Source organism: Podarcis pityusensis (genome assembly GCF_964106645.2).
Source record: "Podarcis pityusensis genome assembly, chromosome: 9".
Lineage (NCBI taxonomy): Eukaryota > Metazoa > Chordata > Lepidosauria > Squamata > Lacertidae > Podarcis > Podarcis pityusensis.
Window position 1 is genome coordinate 46,360,350 of NC_138034.1, and position 21,392 is coordinate 46,381,741.

Consider the following 21,392-nt stretch of genomic DNA (forward strand, 5'->3'; position numbering starts at 1 on the left):
ATTTATTAAAGCACTGGGCACCAATTAGGTTTCTATGATTCATATTCCGTGCTTTTGTTTTACACTTCGTTTGGAAAGGGAGCAGTAAACAAAGCCTCTGGCAAAGTGCTTGAAAGGCTTTCTGGCTGCACTACTGAATCTCTGGCGTATCAATGATTCAGAGCAGAGAGTGAAGCCAGGGAGGGGCCAGTGCAACTGAATGATCTGCACACAGAGCAATCCCCTAACACATGCCCTTGCCCTACAGCCAAGTTCAGTTTCCTCGAAAGCCCTGTATGGGCAAGTCAATGAAAAGAATTCCCCCAAGTTCACATCTACAGAGGGGAGGACATTGCTTGCTATATGCTTGCATCTTTCTCCATATTAAACAATGACTTCTTTTGTAGTTAAAACACCCACCCACACATACAGGATACAGTCAGGTTAGCTCCCTATTCAGGTAGCAGTTCTTTCATGTTTATGCATAAAATATTTATTAGCATTCTAAAATCCAAGCGCTGCAAAGCGAGTGCTCTACGTTAATAAATATTTTATGCACAAACATGAAAGAACGACTAACTGAACAGTGAGCTAACATGAATTGTCTTCTCGTGTGTGTGCTATAAATCTATCACAGTGAGAGAGAGAAAAAGTAATCATTCTTTATCTAGGAATCTGAGAGGGCTAATTAGAACAAGCTGAAGAGTTTTATATTGACAGAGCTCGATTATCACACCAATATACACCAGTCACCAATGCCTATTTTTCACTGGCAAAACTACAGTATCACCAGCCATAGAAAATCCTTCTGAGTCAATTTCACATTAACTGAAGTATTTGTTTCGGTTAGATACTTCTTGTCCTAGTACTGGTCTCTCTTTATTTGTGTACATGCATGTTTCCTCTTTACAAAATGGTGGGTTTAGTGCTTTTAAAAAAGAAACAGCACAAAATATTTACTAAAAAATTTACACACACACACACCACAAAATGTGTAATTGGCAACCATATTCACCTATTACTTGGGGGGGTGGAGTCTGTACAACATAATAAATAGCAGGACAGTGTGAGGTCAAAACATAACAACATCCCTGTTGCATAGCACCACCAACCTAAGCAGTGACCAACCAGATGCCTATAAGCAGCCTGCAAGCAAGACAAGCACAATGGCACCCTCTCCACTTGTGCTCCCCATCAATTGGTATTCAGAGGCACACTGCCTCAGATACTACAGGTAGCATACAGCTGTTGTGGCTACTTGTCTTTGATAGCCTGATCTGTCTAAATCACTTTTAAAGCCATCCAAGTTGGTGGTCATTACTGTATCTTGTGATAATGAATTCCACAGAGTCAACTCATGCTGCTCTTCGACACCACAGGAGAACTGTGTGAGGAACAATAAAACTACCACCAAAGAAACTAGAAGAAGATTTGGTGGTGAATGGATGGGAAGTGTGCACCAGCATTTTGATACAGGCAAGGCTAATAAATGATACTGGCCTCTTTGTCCGCATGCCCATCCACCTGCACCAAACGTCGCACTGCCCACAGCCGTTGTCACTCAACACATAGCACTGCGCCGCCCCCAACCTCTGGTGCACAGCCCCAAACGCCGTGCCACAACGCTGCAGAGGTGCCAGAATGCACCAATGAGGTGCCAGAACTCAGTTCTGGTGAGTTCCGGCTGAAAAAAAGTCCTCGGTACAGGCAATTTCCCATTCCCAAGCCACATGAGATCGCACACATCGCAGCAAACCCCGAAGTGGCACAAAAGGGCAAGAAGTAGGAAATGAAACTTTTTTTATCATATCTATACCAAAATAGATTTCACAGACTGCTATGGATCTTAGGAAACCATCAGGAGAAACAAAATATGAGGATGTTGCATATCTGTGTAGTGAACCAACTAAAGTGGGAGTGGTAGGGAACAGAGGCCCGCTAGACATTGCTGGACTACAACTCCAATCATTGCTGACCATTTGCCATGCTGACTGGGGCTGATAAAGAGTTGGGGGCCTGACAACATTTGGCTGGCTACAAGTTCACTATCTCAGATTTCAAGTAAGGGTCCTTGCTTTTAGCAGACATTGAGTAATATGACAACAAGGCCTAAATATCTTCAGTCCAAAGCAGACCCTAAATTGATGTTTCATACAGCTAAACAACAACATCTGCACTCTAATGTACTTCATGGAAGTTAAAAATGAAAGCCTCACTACAGTAGCAAGCCTTTTGTAGCAAATGCATGTTCATAATACCCAGTCAGAGTGATTTACCTGTATGGATGCCCCAACCTTCTCGTTACAAAGACTGCACACCAGGGCCCATCTGCTGCTGGGAATATGGGAGACCTTTGTGATGGGCTCCATCTTTTCTGGGCTGCCAATGCTCACCTAAGATAAATAAAGAAGGGGGTGGGTGGGAATCAAGCAGTGAACAAAGAACAGGAAGCATGACTATCCTGGAGTGATCTTGCTACGGACAAAAAGGTAAGCTAACAATTTAAGTGTCCAACCATTTATTAAAGCTATTTTTAAGGATAGAAAATTATTACATTTTTATCACACCCTTCTAAGGATCTCAGAGCAGCATGCACAATTCTCTCACCACCACCACCACCCAAAGTTGTTTTCATAACAACATTCTGAGGTAGTAGGATAGGCAGTAAGTGACTGGTCTGTGGTCACCGAGAAACAGGAATTTGAACCCAGATCTCCATAGCTAGCTGTGTTGTTTGTATCCTCACATTCTTGCAAATCCTCTTGGTTACCACTGACAGGTGGCACTACTCCAGGGTCCATGATGATGGGTGCTATTGCACCTTGTCTTCCTGCAAATCCCATTTTCAGATGAAGCTGGGGCAACACTCTCTCCAAATGGCTTCTGACACTGACACTCCTTGTTGACACCACCACCACGGCTGTCTGCTCTCACTATAAAACATACAATACTCTGTATTCTCCATTCTGAGCATGTGCAGAGGAATCAGTTGCCTGAAACACCCACCTCAGGAATCCAGAGGGCACAGCTAACATGGACCCACTTAGTCCCACTACGAGTTGGCTTCATGGCTCCGCCTTTCTTGGGGCACAACAAACACTTGGGCTGAACACCAAGAGCACAGGTTCGGCACAGCCAGCTGCCTTCTGGAACTTTTAGGATGCCATAGCATGCCTGCCACAATGAAAAGAAGTAAAATGAAGTACGAAGTAAGAAGAATAAGAATAAGTTTATTATTTATACCCCGCTCATCTGGCTGGGTTTCCCCAGCCACTCCGAGCAGCTCCCAGCAGAATAGTAAAAACGCAATAAAACATCAAACATTAAAAACTTCCCTAAACAGGGCTGCCTTCATATGTCTTCTAAAAGTCAGATAGTTGTTTATTTCCTTAACATCTGGTGAAGAGTGTTCCACAGGGCAGATGCCACTACCAAGAAGGCCCTCCGCCTGGATCCCTGTAGCTTCACTTCTCGAAGTGAAGGAACTGCCAGAAGGCTCTCGGAGCTGGACCTCAGTGTCCGGGCTGAACAATAGGGGTGGAGACGCTCCTTCAGGTATACTGGGCCAAGGCCATTTAGGGCTTTAAAGGTCAACACCAACACTTTGCATTGTGCTTGGAAATCCCCATGTAGAGCGCATTGCAGTAGTCCAAGTGGGAGATAACCAGAGCATGTACCAATCTGGTGAGACAGTGCACAGGCAGGTAGGGGTTCAGCTGGTGTACCAGGTGGAGCTGGTAGACAGCTTCCCTGGATACAGAATTGACCTGTGCCTCCATGGACAGTTTTGAGTCCAAAATGACTCTGGGTCTGGGAATGCTCCCTCACAGAGGGAAGGATTCACCACCCACAGAGCCCATCGCCCAGCCCTTTTTGGCTAGCTTTTTATGAGCAGACAGAATGGGCAAGGATAAAAGAAACAGGTGGTCGGGTTTCACTCGTCCAAGCAGCCTGTCCACATCCTCAGTGGTAACAGATTGGAATTGATCCCATGCAACTTGACTAGACAGGACTCTAGCACTCTCCCAGAAAAATGCAACAATTATTAAAACGATAACAAATAATAAAAAGGACACTTCATTGTATGGTCTTGTTGCTAATATTTCTCTAGCACATTTGGCGGACATAACATTTGTTATAATACTCCCCTGGTTCAGCCTCACAGCAAATGTGTGAACCACAATGCAAGCAGCTTTGACAGCCCTGTTTAGAAGAGCACCAAGCACAGGGTTAGCAAAGCTGCTTTCTACAGGGATTAGTTGCGCAGCCAACCCAGCTGCATCTGTACCTGTCCCACACCTGAAATTACATATGAGAAGGAAAACAGTTTTGTGGGCCACACTGAGACCTGTACCTGTACCAAATTTAGCCTGAGGAACAGAGGTACCCCAACCCTGCTATAAAGGATTAATTCTAACTGCTCCTGTATGATTTGTCACTAAAACAGCTTCCAAATGGTCAGGACTCCACATGACTGTGGTATCTCAGGAACTGGCTTCCCCAACATATCAACTGAATCATGTAGAAAGCACACTAGTACAAGCTGCCGTGATTTGCGGCCAGGCTGCATGTGAAGTTAGTTTCAGATCCCCAAACATGCAGGACCATATTATTAGTAGTAGTAGTAGTAGTAGTAGTAGTAGTCATGATACCAAGTTCATATTTGCACCTGCCTCTTAAGTTGCCCTAGACATGAGAGGTCTTACACTGCAATAGTAAGGAAACTGGAACAGGAAATAAAGAGGACTATCATAACCAGCTGTGACAGCAAAGGGAAGGCTGATTCCTGCCTGGGTTAATAATTATCTCAATTGGAGTTAAGCCAGGACTTTGAGACTAAAATAAGAGCATGACATATAAATAAGAGCATTAACTTCTATGTCCATCTGAAAGATGAGAAGGTGAAAAAAAATAGGGGAGGTCTTCCAAGAGCACAAGTGCTACTGCTTTGGGCACTGGCTCAACCTTTGCCCCAAGGAAAGGTTGACCACAACTGTGTCACTAACATTTCTTCTTGTCACAAACATAGGACCCCTTCAGAGGCATTTTTCTTGGCCCTGTTTCTAACTTTGTATAGTTCACTGAACTCAAAATGCAATAAGAACATCTGCCAACTTATTAAAAGGGAAATATGAAAAATAATTAAAATAAACTCTAAAGTAATTTTGCAAGATAAACCATGCTCAAAAGGCAGTCGGTCCTATTGGATATGAAAACACATGTATATGTTTTCATCCACTGCAGGACCCAAGAGACAAAATTACCCTTCTCTTGCTTATCAGGTATCATGTATGAAAGGGCATAGTTAAAACACTGGGGGGGAAACAACAACACACGGCAGACTTTTCCCTCAACAGGAAATAGCCAACCACAAAATCTGATGCATTCAAAAACTGCCGTATAAATTATCTTCTGCACCAAAAAGTATTTGTCATTTCTGCTGTGTTGGGTGGGATGCCTTGTTCACTTCCAACCATGTTCATTATAAATGAAAGTGCCCCACATTCCACATATACTGAACACGCTTGTTATTGGCATGGCTATATATGCCAGACAAAAAGATGGTGATCTTTATCAAAAAGTAGACTATGACAGCAAACAAAAGTAAATCCAATGATCTGTCTGTGGGTCTGGGACATTTTTGAATAGATTAAACTGAAAAATGAATAAAATGAGGATGACCGCTCTACATTTTTCCCCAGGAAATTGATGCACTATGCAAACAGAATGTCTGCCTACTTGCGTGATATATTTTTTTTATTGATCATCTCAAGAAGAGCGCTGCCTACAGAAGCTTTTCCATATATGTATTTGGATGGTGAAACATGACTACTGGGAGCTGCTAGCTAGTTGGTACATGACTAGCACTGGATTGGGCCCTTATGTTACTTTGGCTATGCCTACCAAAAAAAAGAAGAAAAGAGCAGCACACAAAGTGGCAGATTTTCCGAAAAACAGGAATATGTGGGAACCAAATGGATAGGTAATGTCAGAAACATGAGAGATGCTAGAAAATACATATGCTTATTGTTAAATGAGCCTAATGTGTTTTGGCTCAGGAGCTTATCTGTATAAAGTAGAACACTTCCTAAACCACAAATAAAAAGCCTTGTAAGAGCATTTAAAATACAGTTATGCATAACTGTAGAAACCTCATTTTCAAGGTCAAAAACCATCAGTTTCAAAGACCTTGAAGGGCAAAAGCTCTTAAGAAGCCCTCCTCAAACCACAGAACTAAATACTTGCAAGCAAACCCAGGTTTGTGAGAAATGAAAGAAAGCAGAAATCATCCACAAATTACCAACCACTTGATTCACTCCAAGGATGTTTTTGAGCAGTTAGGAAAGGATATTTGTATGGGCTACAAGATATGGCTGGTTCTAGTTAAAATAGGTTTTCTTTCTGTTAATTTGACTTGAAAATGAGGTTTCAATGACATATTGTATTTTAAAAGCCTTTTAAAGGCTTTTTATGTGTGGTTTAGCAACAGATAAGCCCTTGAAGAAAGCACTGGAGCTGAAGCATGTCAGGCTAATTTAACAACAAACACACATTCTTTACAGCATCTTTAAGATTCATTTCTCTTTTCTATTTACACTATTGGATGCATCCTGTTTTTTCTGTATGGTGATGAAGAAGAAGAAGAAGAAGAAGAAGAAGAAGAAGAACAACAACAACAACAACAACAACAACAACACTGGGTGGTTCCCAGGATAAAAATACAAAATGAAAACAAAAAATACGTAATAGAACAAAAACAAACCAATAACCTCCCCTACCACAAAGACATTTAAAGGTCCATAGAATGTTAATCAGCCAAAGGCTTGGTTACAGAGAAATGTTTTCGCCAGGCACCTAAAGATATGTAATGAAGGTGCCAGGCGAGCCTCCCTGGGGTGCACAATCCACAAATGGGAAACCACCACAGAAAAGGCCCGTTCTCCAGTTGTCATCCTTCAGACTTCTCATGGAGAAGGCACACAAAGAAACATGAGATATCTAGGCTTTAGATGTATGCAAAGAAGCAAAACATCACTTAGACATGCAAGAAACCAAAGCTAATGATTTAAAAATTCAGAAACCCACTAAATGGGGCAACTTAACCATCCTATCTGAATTTTCTGTGATCTTATGACATCACCTCTCTATGCATCCCTATACCTTTGCCTCAATATATGCTTCCACCTACTATTCCCATACATCCTAAAAAAGCACCCAAGGCTTATGAAATCCTCATCACCTCCTCCTTATCACGGTGAAATCTAAACAAACTACTCTCAATTCCAATTATTATTGCATCTGGCTGCTGTACCTGATGAACGCAAATATTGCATTTGTCACAGAACACCATCTCATTGCCATCTTCACCATCTGGAGACTGGCAAACGTCACAGACAACATCCTCATCATACTCAATTCCAAGCCCTTCCTCAGTCTCGATAGCATGATTCATGTTGTCATAGCATCGCTGTTCAAATTCTTCCATGACTCTCTCCATAGTGTATTCATCCAGTTCAGGCATCCCTGGGAAATCAATCCAATGACGTTTGCTTTTAATATAATAGAGACATTGAGGGACACAGCTTCCTTTATCAATCTACAAGTAACCAGATCACTCTATTAACATTGAACAACTGATCAAGTGAGTTATTTACAATTTCACGTACCTTCAAAATAATCTGCTGAAAGGCATCCATTAGATAACAATAACAAAAGCCCAGAAAAAGTGTGCATCAATACAGTACGGTTCTTGTTTATTGCCAGTAATCCAAACACACATACTGGACAAAACAAAACTTTAAACCCAAGCGTAGCATATTGATTTTGCAGTGGATGGTTGAAAATCTCATACAAATGTTTTATTTCAAGGTATTCAGCTTTTTAAAGAGCCAGCTGCTCCTGGGCCTATTTTGCCAACTATTACTACGTTTTTATAAGGTGCTCTGCAGAACTGCACACCTTCATAAGGGGTAAAATATTCATTTTGTAAGGGAACATACTGCTCTTCACTTCAGACCATTTGTCTAATTTTAGCCATTTCACAGTTGACTCTTAAGCCTTCTTAATTGCTGAATAAATTCCAGATGCTTTTTGAAAGACTATTTGGTTTCAACAATGAATTGCTGCTACAGAATAAGATGTAACAATAAAATAAAATAAATGCATGATACAATTGTCAGAAGTCCAAAGACAATGTTGCCATAAGTTAGCAGGGCCAAGAGGTGAATGTCACTATAGCAGTTCAATTTTTTCCATCAGTTCTAGGGAAACCTGAAGGGTTTGGAAGCTTCTGAAGTCCCCAAACAACTCTAGACTGTTTTAAAATTATCATTCACTTTTCTATTAATACATTTAAAGATAAGATGGAATTGGCTTTCCTGACACATTTCCTTTTTCCACTTCCTTCACATTAATCTAGGAATTAGAGCTTTGAGATGGCTGTTGCCTTGCCACCCAACAAAAATAGTGTTGACATTTATGCTGTTTTTCTTTCCCCTCAGTTCTCCACCCCTCTCTCCTCCACATGCAGGGATATACAACTTGCTTCTGAGCATTCCTATCCTTCTCCTTTTCTCTCTGGAAGCTACAAGTGCACCATATGAATTGGCAGCTGCACTACAACCACCCCAGACTGCTCCCTGTCACTTGTCTCACAGCTCAGCCAAAAGCTGGCCGTAACTGGATGTTGCACTCACCCATCTCTTTGAATTCTTCATTAGCCAGTTCCAACCATGCTACGTCCATGAAATTAAGGTCATAGCGACAGACGCTCTCTGCCAAGGTCCGAATGTCGACGTAGCCAAGCTCAGGGGGCTCAGAACCCGAAGAAAGGATGTACTTCCGAGGTCTTGTAAATATGACTGCTTTTGTCTCAGATACAACCCTGAAAGTATACCGAACAGGAGGTGTTAATTACACCAGGTTGCAATCCTCCTTAAAGCGGTGAAACCTCCATTCTCCAATGCAATTACTGCCAGAGGCTTCAAATTGCTATGCAGCAAAATAATGGTAATAACAACAACAACAACAGAAAAAGATCATCTGCCAATATTGTAGCACCAGAGGGATGCACGTCTGCAGAAATAAAAATACATATTTTATTATTTATTGAAAGCATCTATAGCCCATTTTTTCCATTTAAAATTACCCTCAAGTTACCTTACAACATACCATATTTATGAGAATCTAATGCACCATCAAATCTAAAGCGCACTTCAATTTTCAAAACATTGAAACCAAAAGGGTATTTGCTAGCGCCATCAAATCTAATGTGCACCCTAATTTGGGGGATGTAATTTGGCCCCAAAAGTTGTGCATTGCATTAGAATATATACAGTATTTAAATTGACACCAGTGTCTGAATAAAACATACCCGAGAAAAATAACACAAAAATGATACTTTAAAACAAAAACTAATATGGAGGGAGAAACATCACTCAAACAGCACACCAGTTCATGTAAATTACAACTGAATTATTCTATTATTGTAGAAACTACAAAGATAGTACTGTAATCCATGTACTGAGAGACTGCATGGTCAGTAGATGATAGATGTTCTGGGGGTGTAAAAAAAAAGTCAATGTTTCTCCATCTTCTGCTGTCAACAGTGATGCGGCACAGAGTGACAAATGGTGTAAAAATGCAAGTCATAGTGCCACAGACCTCTCACACAAGGATTCCCATGAAATCAATAGATTTCCTCCTTCCCACCATGACCAAATTGCACCAAATGGAGAGGAAAAGTTGGATGAGGAATTGGAAGGTGTGAGTTGACCTCCCATTTCTTCCAGCAGTCTGTTGTACTGCTTATGCACTGTGCCAGGTGAGAGAAGGCGAACAAGATTATATTCAGCCTATAGGAATTCTCCATATGTGGATGCCTATACATGGAACTGTATAGGCATCTACATATTCTGTATGTTGACTTTATGGTATCTGCCACAAGCCCCAAAGTTCAACAAAATGTAAGAACACTAAATAGTGTTCTGGAAATTTAGGAATTGTCTTCTGTAGTTATACTATTGTCACAGGAAGAAGACGTCTGCAAAAATTCCTTATCTTTTGCCTTATCTAAAAGATGCAAGCATGAAAGTGTAAAAATAGGAAAATGGGGGGATACAACACAGTCAAAACAGCAATTTGGTTTCTTAGATCTACTGCTGCGGTTAAAATCAATGATTTTATGAATGTTTATAAGCCACTCTTTTTCTGTGTGAATCTAAACTGGGGATGGGGAACCTGTGCCCTTCAGATATGGCTGGACTACAACTTCCACCATTCCTGCCCACTGGCAAAGCTGGCTGGGGCTGATAGGAGATAAGAGTCACAGGTTCTCCACCTCTGGCCTAAATTAAAAGCATCAGATTTACACTGCTTGGGAAAAGACTTTGATATGACCAAAACTAGGTTTAGAATACAGGCCATACTGCATTTTTAGCATTAATTATGCAATCACAGATCTACTTCATAACACGAGACTGCATTTCGAAGTTGGAAGTTAACGGAGGCTGCAGTCACATGAAAGAATCATGGGGCAATACTCATGACAGGAACAACGGCTAGAGGTTACAGACATAAAATTCCATAGTCATCTGGAATTTTTCAAAAAGAAGCTTTCAGAAAGAAACCTAGTGCTTGCTGTGTGTTAAGGCCAGGTTGGAGCAACTTTGCCCCCCTCCCATGTTTTTCAACTACCATCAGCCCCAGCCACCACAGTGAAGGGTCAGGGATGGTGGGAATTTAACAACTCATGAGCCAATGGGAGGATGCTTCCCTATTCTTTATGTCTAGGTTCAGTGGCGAAACATTTAGCCTTCTGGACTTTGAATACAGAAATCTGAACTGGGGCTTTGTGGGTGGGTCTTCATATACAGAAGGTCCCAGATTCAATTTCCAGCATGTCCAGTTAAAAGAAATCAGATAAAATGTGATGGGAAAGACCTCTGCCTAAGACCTTGGAGAACTGCTGCCAGTCAAGAGTCACAATACTGGGTGAGACAGAAGGGCAAAGAGTCTCATTTAGTATAAGCCAGCTTTGTTCGATCTGCTATTTAAACAAATTGCATAAAGCAGGAAAATCTGTACCAATGTACACACTTTCCAATGTGACTTCATTTTGGCGGGACATTCAAGAATTTAGAATTTTGCATAGCATTTATTGCTACAGTAATTGGTTCAACTGTATATAGGTAGCACTAGGATTTCTAGAAAAACAAATGGGAGACCAGCACAAGAGAAAATGACTAGATCACAGGGAGTTCTGAAAATTGGACTTAGTGCAAGTCAACCATCATGATCACCAGAAGTAAAATCTATCCTTGTAAACATGCCATTAAAAAAATATCAACATTTAACCGGTGCTTGCTGGCATTCCTTGGCAACAATGAGAGATAAAAACCTGTTGCATTTTAAAGAAAGTCAAAATCACAATGATTCTCAAAAAGGATGTATTAACTTTTTTTTAAAGCAAAAATATATCCATGGAACAGTTTGTTAAATTCAAACCACATCCTAGCCAGAGTCACTGATGACTGCTCCACTTCCAGATTTTTTTTTTGGGGGGGGGGCGGATAGTGGCACAATAGAAGCAAGTAACTCATTAAAGTGCTGTGATTACTTTCCTAGAATGTCTGAGTAGGCAGCACACAACAAATGTTCAGTTAGGAAGAACTCATTTTCAAATAGGAAACAGGAGTCCTCCTTCTGGCAGCATGTATTGTTATAAGTAAGCACTCAGTCTGGGATGTGATGTCCTTAATTGTAGAGTCGCTGGTGGGAAAGGCCTGACTTTCATCTGCAACACTTTCCTGGGGCAAAATCAGTTGACTAGGATGGGTAACCTTTTAATCAGCAGAGTGGAACCCAAGTCAACAGGTGATCTGCTTTTTAGTAAGCAACCCAACAGGCTGCTGAAAGGTGATGCTGATAGACAGCTGTTTTGTTTCCTAATGGGTTCACCAAGTTATACCTGGCTACTGGCTCTGGAATGGTCCCCGGACTGACTGGCACCTGAACTCCTTTCTCCCATTCCTGTCTCCAAGGGTCTGCCAGCACATAGTACTCATCCGGGTTCAGCTGGTAGGAATCGGGCAGCTTCATGGCAGTGATCAGGTCTGTTCTAAATACCTGCAAAGAAAGGAAGTGAGAATGGGGGAGGGATGAGACACTGATATTTGATATTTACACTCTATGATTCACAGCTCCTGGGTAACCATGGAGCACGGTGCACAACAAGGTCACCAACACTGCCAATTAAGAGGCCAGAAAGTTAAACCACATCATCATGCTGAAACAGAGAACTGAAAAATACAGTTTGGACATGGGGCCCATAGTTCAAGTTGCCTTTGTCAAATCACATGACACAATCAAGTTGCTGCGCAAATGGATAATCAGTTCTCATCAATTTCATCAGGAAGTGCAAAAACTCAAAATATCCCTAAATATAACCCCAACACAAGGAGTTGTATCCCAAGATGAGATAGCCTAATTCTTTCCCTTGTGAAGCTTACTAGCGTCTGTACATTTAGTAGCTAAACAGGGAGAAGAGGGGGAAATATGTAATTTCAGAATCTTGTTTACTGGGATCCTCATTTCAAGAGATGTCCCATACTTCACATGGTCAGAGCCCAGCGATGATATTTCAATAGCTAAGTGTTACAGCATCTTTACACTCTGCATCTTCAATATCCCAGGCTCAATCCCCAACACATGTAGATAAAAAAACTGCCACAGCTACCAGTCAGGACTAGGGCTGTGCGATAAATCACCATATCATTGAATACCGATATTGAAATAACACCTGATAAGTGTTTCAACAAGGCAATATACCGGTGAACAGATTTGACAGCTTCCCAGGGGGTTGCTCAGCCCAACCATACTTTACAGATAGTTTGCAGGCACCATGTCTCCTGCTTTGTTTGCTCTCTCCCTCCTACCTATAAGAAATGATTATAAGTCCTCACACAAACCAGCAAAGTCTTTCAGCTTCACCCATATCTTTCCACTCAAGAGCTCAACTAATTATGCAGAGCCGGCTAACAATCCAGGAGGGACCCCCCACAGCTAGATAATCAAAGATCCAGCAGCAAAGTAAACAAAGAACATAAACAAAGAACTGGAAAGCACTTCCTTCTTTCCTCACACTCACCCCCACCGGTGGAAAAAAAGAAACGGAAGAGTTTTTATTTTTATTTTCTGTTTTTAAAAATTTAAAGGAGACTATCTTTTTCCTTTGTTGCCCTCTCCTTTGATAAAAAGGGGGGGATGGAGGGGAGAAGATATAGCTGGCTGCCTTATGCTGAAATGGGAGGTTGGGTACTATGCGAGAATGATAGGGAGGGTATTTTTCAGTAAGCAGTGCAAGAGAAAGTAGAAGTTTAGATGAACTCAGTGGGGCTTATGCATGCAAAGATTCCACTTAGACCTCTGAGTGGGGAAGCAGATGCAACTTGACTAGTAAATCATTTAAACTACTCTTAAATTAGTTGAAACTATATTACAGTATATGGAAGTTTATTTAAAATTTTTATTGCTTCCTTACATCTTAAGGCCCTCCACCACCGTGGGGAGACTCAGCAAAGCCCTCTGCAGCTGCGGGGAAGCGCGGCGCACCCTCCAGTGCTGTGGGGAGGTATGGTGGGACCCTCTGCTACCGCGGGGAGCCCCAGCAAGGCTCTCCGCCACTGCAGGTATATATCATGATATATCAATATTTTGTGGTGTTTAGCTGTTGATATATTGTGATGTTGAAATCCAGATAATGCCCAGCCCTAGTCAGGACAAACAATACTGGGCAAAATGGACCATTGAGCAGATCAGTAAAAAGCATCTCTTTAAATCTCTACAAACCACTGATCCATTATTTTGGGAATTCTGAATTAAATACTGTTAAAAGTTTCTCAAAAGTTATCAACTTTGTTAAGGGTCAGAATGTACATACAATGTGATTGGCAGAAGGCAGTGCAGACAGCAGCAAAGTAAATATGTCTACAATTTGTCCATCATACACTTTCCACAACAGAATCTGATGGAGGGATCACATTGGCTTCTTTTGATCCAATCTCTCTAACTCTGCTTCTCCTATGAGCCAGTTGCTGTAACAAAAATACTTGCATGGGAGCAGCATGCATTTGTATCAAGACTCTTGGTCTTATTACCTACTAAAGATAATTTCTGAAGGTGGTTTTAAGACAACCATTTTGCATGGGAGTTATGCTGTTTTAAGGCATCCTTTTGTGGTGAGAGCTAATCTTTAATAAATCAAGCAGGCACACTCTGATTTTCAGTTCTAACAAAGGTCCCACGCAGAAATGCCCTGAACACTTCACATATGCAGCTGTAAACACATAGGCTCCCTGTTCAGAGCTTCCACCAAAGGCACAAGGGGTTTAGAGGAGCAGAGCCAGCAAGACATTTGGGGTGGCCAGCCTCAGCAACCCTGCTCTCCTTGCACATGCTCAGTGAGACACACGAGTGGCATTTATGAGTAGAACCCAAGGGGAGGCACCATCCTACAAAGTACACCCTATCAGATGTTGACTAACATGTAAAAAAAGTCACAGCCTATGATCACATCACCGGTTGCATTTCAATTCACTGCTATGCGGCACAGCTGGTAAAAGCAAGACTTGCACCCATTCTAACAGATATAATAAGGCTGAGTATAAATCTGCACCAGTGATCATGGAAGTAGCATCTCTGCAGAATCTCAGCCACCATGAAAATGAAACTCAGGAGGATACAGGATACGAGCAGGTCACAATGCATGTCAGATGAACAACCATGTACATCCATTTAAGAATCAACACCACAAAAAATGCTGTAGACCAAACTGGCCACCAGAGGACATGCTACATATGCTGGGTCTCATAGTTTAAACGAACATATCAGCCAGGAAAGTTCATAGCCAATATATATCCAATGCTTACCACCTGAAGCAACATCTGCCACCCAGATTTACAACTGTTTGTAGCTATGGTTCAAACTGTGCTTTGAACGTGAATGATTTCTGAAACTAGTAAAACATCTTGGGAAGTTGTAGGAAGTTATCAGCCACAAGCAAGCAGGGAAAGGGTCCCTAACCCAGCATGTGTCATGAGTTAGAGCCATACATCTTTGCGGAAAGCACTTGCCTGTGTGCAACACAATCTGATTTGTCGCTGCTCATCAGCAAAATACAAACCATGAAGTGGCAGTCTTTAAAAGAGCAAGGCTTTGCATGCCTAAGCACCTTCCAGATCTCTCAATGCGCTTCTGCTATTACAAAGCAACAAGGATCATTCATGCTTAGCACCTCATCTTCAAATCTCTGTATTAACTGCCACATGCCAACAGAAGGGTATTTATCTGGAGTTTTAAAGGTGCTGGGGCAGGAGGGAGGAAGAAGCGAGGCCAGATGGCTTTGCTACAAACAGAGTGCCTGAATCAGTCCATGCAGTACCAGCAAGTCCTCTAAAATAGTCTGTCTGAAGACTCATCAATTTATGGCCAGTGCAGTCAGCAGGGCACACAGCCAGCACCACTCCACACACTTATACAGTGGTGCCCCGCAAGACGAAAAACTCGCTAGACGAAAGGGTTTTTCGTTTTTTGAGGTGCTTCACAAGACGAATTTCCCTATGGGCTTGCTTCGCAAGACGAAAACGTCTTGCAAGTTTGTTTCCTTTTTCGTAAAACCGTTAATACCCAAGGTGCATTGCTTAAAGAGGTGCAGTTGCGACTTGGGGGCTTTTGGATTTTGGGTTGGGGTGTTTGGAATTCAAGGACTTGGTGTTGGGGAGGGGTTTGCAAGAATCTGGAAGCTTGTGGTTTTTTTCTGCATTTTTATGATTTTCTGTGACCATTGGGCCACTCTGCTGTTTTTTTAAAAAAAAATTCTGGGTTTGAATTTCTGTGTGGTGGGTGGCTGGGGGAACAGTTGAGGAGGGGTTTGCAAGAATCTGGAAGCTTGTGTGGTTTTTTTCTGCATTTTTATGATTTTCTGTGACCATTGGGCCACTCTGCTGTTTTTTTTTAAAAAAAAACTGGGTTTGAATTTCTGTGTGGTGGGTGACTGGGGGAACAGTTGGGGAGGGGTTTGCAACAGTTGGGGAGGGGTTTGCAATTTCTGTGTGGTGGGTGGCTGGGGGAATAGTTGAGGTTTTTGAAGACTTTGGTGATTTTTGAAGCTTTTCCAAAACTTCTTTTGCAGCCATTCGGTAAGTTAACTTTAAAAACTTTGGGGGGGGGGGTTGGATTGGGGTGTTTGGAATTCAAGGACTTGGTTCTGGGTTTGAATTTCTGTGTGGTGGGTGGCTGGGTGCTTTTGAATTTTTTGGATGTGAAGCACTGATTTTTTGGGGGGGGGGGGTTGCGAAGGTAGGAGCTGTGCTGCCATGGGACCCAAGAAGACTGCTGCTGCAGAGGCCGGCGAGGGGAAGAAGGAGAAGGTTACGCTGGAAATGAAGAAGGAGATCATCCGGAAGCACGACGGTGGAATGCGTGTGACAGACCTCGCCAGGGAGTACGGCAGGAACCCATCGACCATCGGGACCATCCTGAAGATGAGGGAGAAGATCCTTGTGACTGATTCAGCCAAGGGAGTCACCAGGATCGCGAAGAACCGCCCAGCTGTTCTGGAGGAGGTGGAGAAGTTGCTGCTCATCTGGTTAGAAGAGAAGCAGCGTGCAGGGGACACAGTGACTGAGGCCATCATTTGTGAGAAGGCCAAGGCCTTGCACGCAGACCTCGTCCGGGAACAGCCAGGAACCTCAGGCGAGCCAGAAGTCTTCAAGGCAAGCAGAGGCTGGTTTGACCGGTTCAAGGCAAGATCTGGAATCCACAGCGTGGTCAGGCATGGAGAGGCTGCCAGTTCTGATGTTTCTGTGGCTGAAGACTTTGCAGCGGAGTTCCTGGAGGTTGTGAAGACGGAGGGCTACGTTCCACAGCAGGTCTTCAACTGTGACGAGACCGGGCTGTTTTGGAAGAGGATGCCCAAAAGGACTTTCATCACACAGGAGGAGGCCAAGTTGCCTGGCCACAAGCCCATGAAGGACCGTCTGACCCTGCTCTTCTGTGCCAACGCAAGCGGCGACCTGAAGATCAAGCCTCTGCTGGTGTACCACTCGGAGAACCCACAGGCCTTCAAGAAACACAAGGTCGACAAGGAGCGGCTGAGTGTCATGTGGCGATCCAACAGTAAGGCTTGGGTCACACGTGTGCTGTTTGTGGACTGGGTCAATCTTGCTTTTGGCCCTGCTGTCAAACAGTACCTGCTGGACAACGACCTGCCGCTGAAGGCTTTGCTTCTGATGGACAATGCTCCTGCTCATCCTAAAGGCCTTGAGGAGGACTTGTTGGAGGAGTTCAGCTTCATCAGCATCATGTTCCTGCCGCCTAACACCACGCCACTGCTCCAGCCGATGGATCAGCAGGTCATCGCCAATTTCAAAAAACTCTACACCAAGGAGCTTTTCAGGCGATGCTTCGAGGTGACTGATTGCACCACCATCACCCTGCGGGAATTCTGGAAGGACCACTTCGACATCGTCACCTGCTTGAAGATGATCACCACGGCCTGGAACGGGATCAGCCAGAGAAATTTGAATTGCGCTTAGCGCAGCCTGTGGCCGGACTGTGTGGCAGCAAGTGACTCTGATGCACCAGAGTCAACAGTGGTGCAGGACATTGTTGCCTTGGGGAGGACCATGGGCCTGGAGGTCACAGAGGAGGACATCAGCGAGCTGGTGGAGGAGCACGACCACGAGCTGACCACCCAGGAGCTGGTAGAACTGCAGGCAGAGGTTGCGCAGGAGCAGGCCTCGCTGGAAGAGGAGGAAGCAACTGAGGAACGGCTGTCCTCCAAAGAACTGAGGGACATTTGCCTGAAGTGGAAGGATGTGCAGGCTTTTGCACAGCAGCACCACCCTGACAAGCACGTGGCACATGACCTTGCGAACACTTTTGATACGAGGGTCATGTCGCCTTTCAGGGAGCTGCTGAAAAGGCGGATGAAGCAGCAGACCATGGACAGGTTCTTCAGCAAGAAGCAAAGAGTGGAAGAGGAACCTTCTTCGAGTTGTCCCCCAGAGTCTTAGAAAATGTACTGTACACTTTGTTGATTTTTAAATGTTTTTCTGTCATGTTTAGAAACTTAATTTATTGTTCCTTCAATTTTTTAAATGCTCTTTACAGTATGTGTGACTTTAAAGAGCACTTAATAAAATCTTGTTGTACCAAATTTGGCTTTGTTTGGACTTTTTTTTACCATAGGAACGCATTAATTGAATTTCAATGCCTTCCTATGGGATTTCATGCTTCGCAAGACGAAAAACTCGCTAGACGAAAAAACTCGCGTAACGAATTAATTTCGTCTTGCGAGGCACCACTGTAAAGCAGAAACAGGTTGACCAGGATGTTCGTTCTCTCTCTCTCTCTCTCTCTGTGTGTGTGTGTGTGTATGTGTGACAAAATAATATTGTTTATCTGGCTGAAATCCTCAAACCACTTGTCGTGTATTAATCCCAGTGCTTTACTGGGACTGACCAAGACTACATAATTTGAGGATTGCTGCATTTTCCAAACACTGCAGGCAGTGATGTAAAATATATTTCACGTGAACCACCCAATTAACCAATTGGGTTTACTATACTGTATGTCGTGAGCCTTCCCACATTTTGCCCGTTTAGAGTTTTCCACCAGACTAGAGACTTGCAAATTGTACAGTCTTGCTAAGTATAAAGTTAAACATTGTTCAAATCACCCTGGGTGTAACCAAAACAGAAAGAGAGGGAGGGAAGGGTGATTAAAAAAAAAGATTTAGTTTGGAATTTGGACAGATTAAAACGGGGATATAAAAAGATATCACAGAGTCCGATAGAGTCCGACTATCATCCATCAATTCAACTCAAATGATGGTGAACAGCCTACTGAGTCACCCACACATTGACTCTGCCTTCTTGCCTAAATAGAAAGCATATTACATTTAGGTTGAAAAAGGTTGAGAAGGCACTCCTGACATACCAACAGCTCCTGTCTGTCCCCTTAGAGAAGCCTGCATCACCCTTAGCTAAGGTGTGACCCACAATTGCATAGGGAGTGGGAGGGAGATTTCAGAATTTTTAACACCCTTTCTTTACCAAATAATAATTTTTCAAGAACTCAAGAGAAACAAAACCAAAAACAGAAGAAAAGAAGAATGTAAAGAAACATGGTGTTTTGGGGGAAAATATTGCAGGAACTCTAAAAATGCTGCAAAATATCAAAAGTAGGGCTGGGCGATGTTGGGTTTTCAACACTGCAGTGTTTCGCCAGTAAAACATCATGGTTTGGCAATATACTATGATGTTGAAAAAAACTGCATTGGCTCTAGCCGGAGAGATGCTGAGTGAAACTGCCACAGGTCTCAGCATGGGAGCTAAGGTGCTTTCACCCCAGCGCCTCATGGGCTATGGCCAATGCAGCTGGCCTCAGTCTGCTGCTCAGCTGGGGGGCGGTAAGGCACCTGCCCCCAGCTGAGCGAGCCCTAAGTTCCTTGGCCAGACTCCACTGGGAGCAGGAAAGTTCTTGCCCCCTGTGGAGTCAGCCCCGAGTCCCCTCCCACTCGTGCTCCCTAGCTGAGCAGCCCAGATCCCGCTCCTACTCATATAGAAGCAGGAGCGGGGTCGGGGATCCCTCAGCTGGGGAGGGGGAGCACTTTAATAGAGTCCCCATCCCGCTGCTGACTTGTGCAAGCCAGTGGTGGGTCAGGGGCTCCATAAAACTGCTGGGCTGAGGTGAGGGCAGCAGCACGCTCTTCAGCCAAGCAGTTTAAAGAAGTGAAGGAAGGAACAAGCTGTATCAGCACCTCGCCAATTCAGTTTGATTCTCCCTCTGCCAGGGCAGAGTGTGATGGTGGTTTCACCAGTGGTATACTGCTGGTGAAACCGCCACCGCTTGAGTCCCTCTGCCTCCAGCTCCCAGCTAGTTTGTTTGTCTCTCAGAGCATTGAAGGCAGAGGGACTCATGAGTGGTGACCGTTTCACCAGCGATATCCCACTGAGTGAAGCTGTCATCACGGTCTCCCCCCACATACCGGTCGTGAGCAATATATTGATATATTGCCCAGGCCTACTCTTGTGCCAGGGACAAGGTTTTAGACTAAAAAAACCCCTTATTTTAACTGCCTAGAGAAAAACAGGGCGTGAACGCCTTTGAGCTGAACATTTGTGATGAGTTGCTCTGGCTACAAAACAAAGGAGGATTTAATGGAACATCAAGGATATAATTTCCAAGAATCACTGCCTCGCAATGCCATTCCTGCTGCTCTGCAGATGCAAACCGCATGCCTAAATCCAGCATTGCAGAATTACTGACCTCCAACCCAGTGACTGGCACACAGTTCTTCAAATATAACTTTAAGAACTGGTGCTGAGTTTGCTTGCTTTCCTCTTCCCACCTCATCTCTTTCCCCTTTCATTTAGTGTCTTTCGACACATGGAAATGGAAAACATACAGGAACACACACACATCCAATATCTAATTATAAGCATGGGAGGTCCATCAGCAACTGCTTTCCTATTCATTTCAGTTAAAGAAGCAAGCCTGTGCAGGCATTCATTTACATCATGGGTTGGGAACCTCTAGCCCATAGGCAGATATTTAGCCCAAAAGGCCATTTTCCCAAAACGATTTCCAGCTGCCAACTACTTCCCCTGCAGGGAATGTGCTGGTGAAGCAGCCCCCTACGGAGAGCAGGAATGAACTCTCTGCTCATCAGCTAGGTGCTTGGTGCTGCTTTCTAGCATGTTCCTTGTAAGGAATGCACTGGTGAAGCAGACCCCGCGCCCCACACCCTGCAAGTCAACTCTGAGAGGCAAGCAGGAAAGCCCATCTTTCAGCCACCTGACCTCACCATGACGTAAGATGAAAAGTGGGTGGTTCCACTCACATGTCAAAGTTGGCCCATGGGCTGAGGGGGAGGGCAATAAAGATCTGGTCCACTGTATCAAAAAGGTTCCACATCTCCAATATATATGCATGGAATCGCTTCTACCATCAGAACAAAAGAGGCAACCCATACATATTAATTCACTTGGCCAAAGGATTATACTGTCCACAGTCGTGAGCATGAACAAGCGAGGGATAAAGAATTTAGAAACCTGCCAGGGCAAGACCCCGAACATGAACATATAAGATATCTGATTATGATGAACCAGACAGCCTTCTTAAGAAGTTCAACCTACAAAGAATATCCCTTTTCTTCTAGTCTCATATTTGGCTCAAAGGACACCTGCCAATTTGTAAGGCGTGCAACAGATTGCACTTGGTGATCCATCATGAAAAGTTCAAACTGATTTGTATTTCCTCCTTTGATCTGTTCTCAAAGCAATGCAGATGAAGCACTCAAAGAGACAAAGTTTTCTGGTTTGACAGCTTTGCTGAACAAGGACTATTAT

At 43.4% G+C, this 21,392-nt stretch overlaps 1 protein-coding gene across 10 annotated transcripts in view; it reads right to left on the reverse strand.

The window, feature by feature from the left end:
* The window catches only part of JADE1 (jade family PHD finger 1), a 171,850-nt gene that overhangs the window by 16,066 nt on the left and 134,392 nt on the right, over positions 1–21,392 (reverse strand). For all 10 annotated transcript variants that reach the window (XM_081021920.1, XM_081021921.1, XM_081021917.1 and 7 more), the window contains 5 exons: positions 11,948–12,105; positions 8,676–8,863; positions 7,292–7,503; positions 2,986–3,153; positions 2,256–2,372 (listed from right to left, as the gene is read on the reverse strand). In XM_081021920.1, the coding sequence (XP_080878046.1) occupies positions 2,256–2,372; positions 2,986–3,153; positions 7,292–7,503; positions 8,676–8,863; positions 11,948–12,105 (843 nt within the window). The remainder of the gene's footprint in view (positions 1–2,255; positions 2,373–2,985; positions 3,154–7,291; positions 7,504–8,675; positions 8,864–11,947; positions 12,106–21,392) is intronic.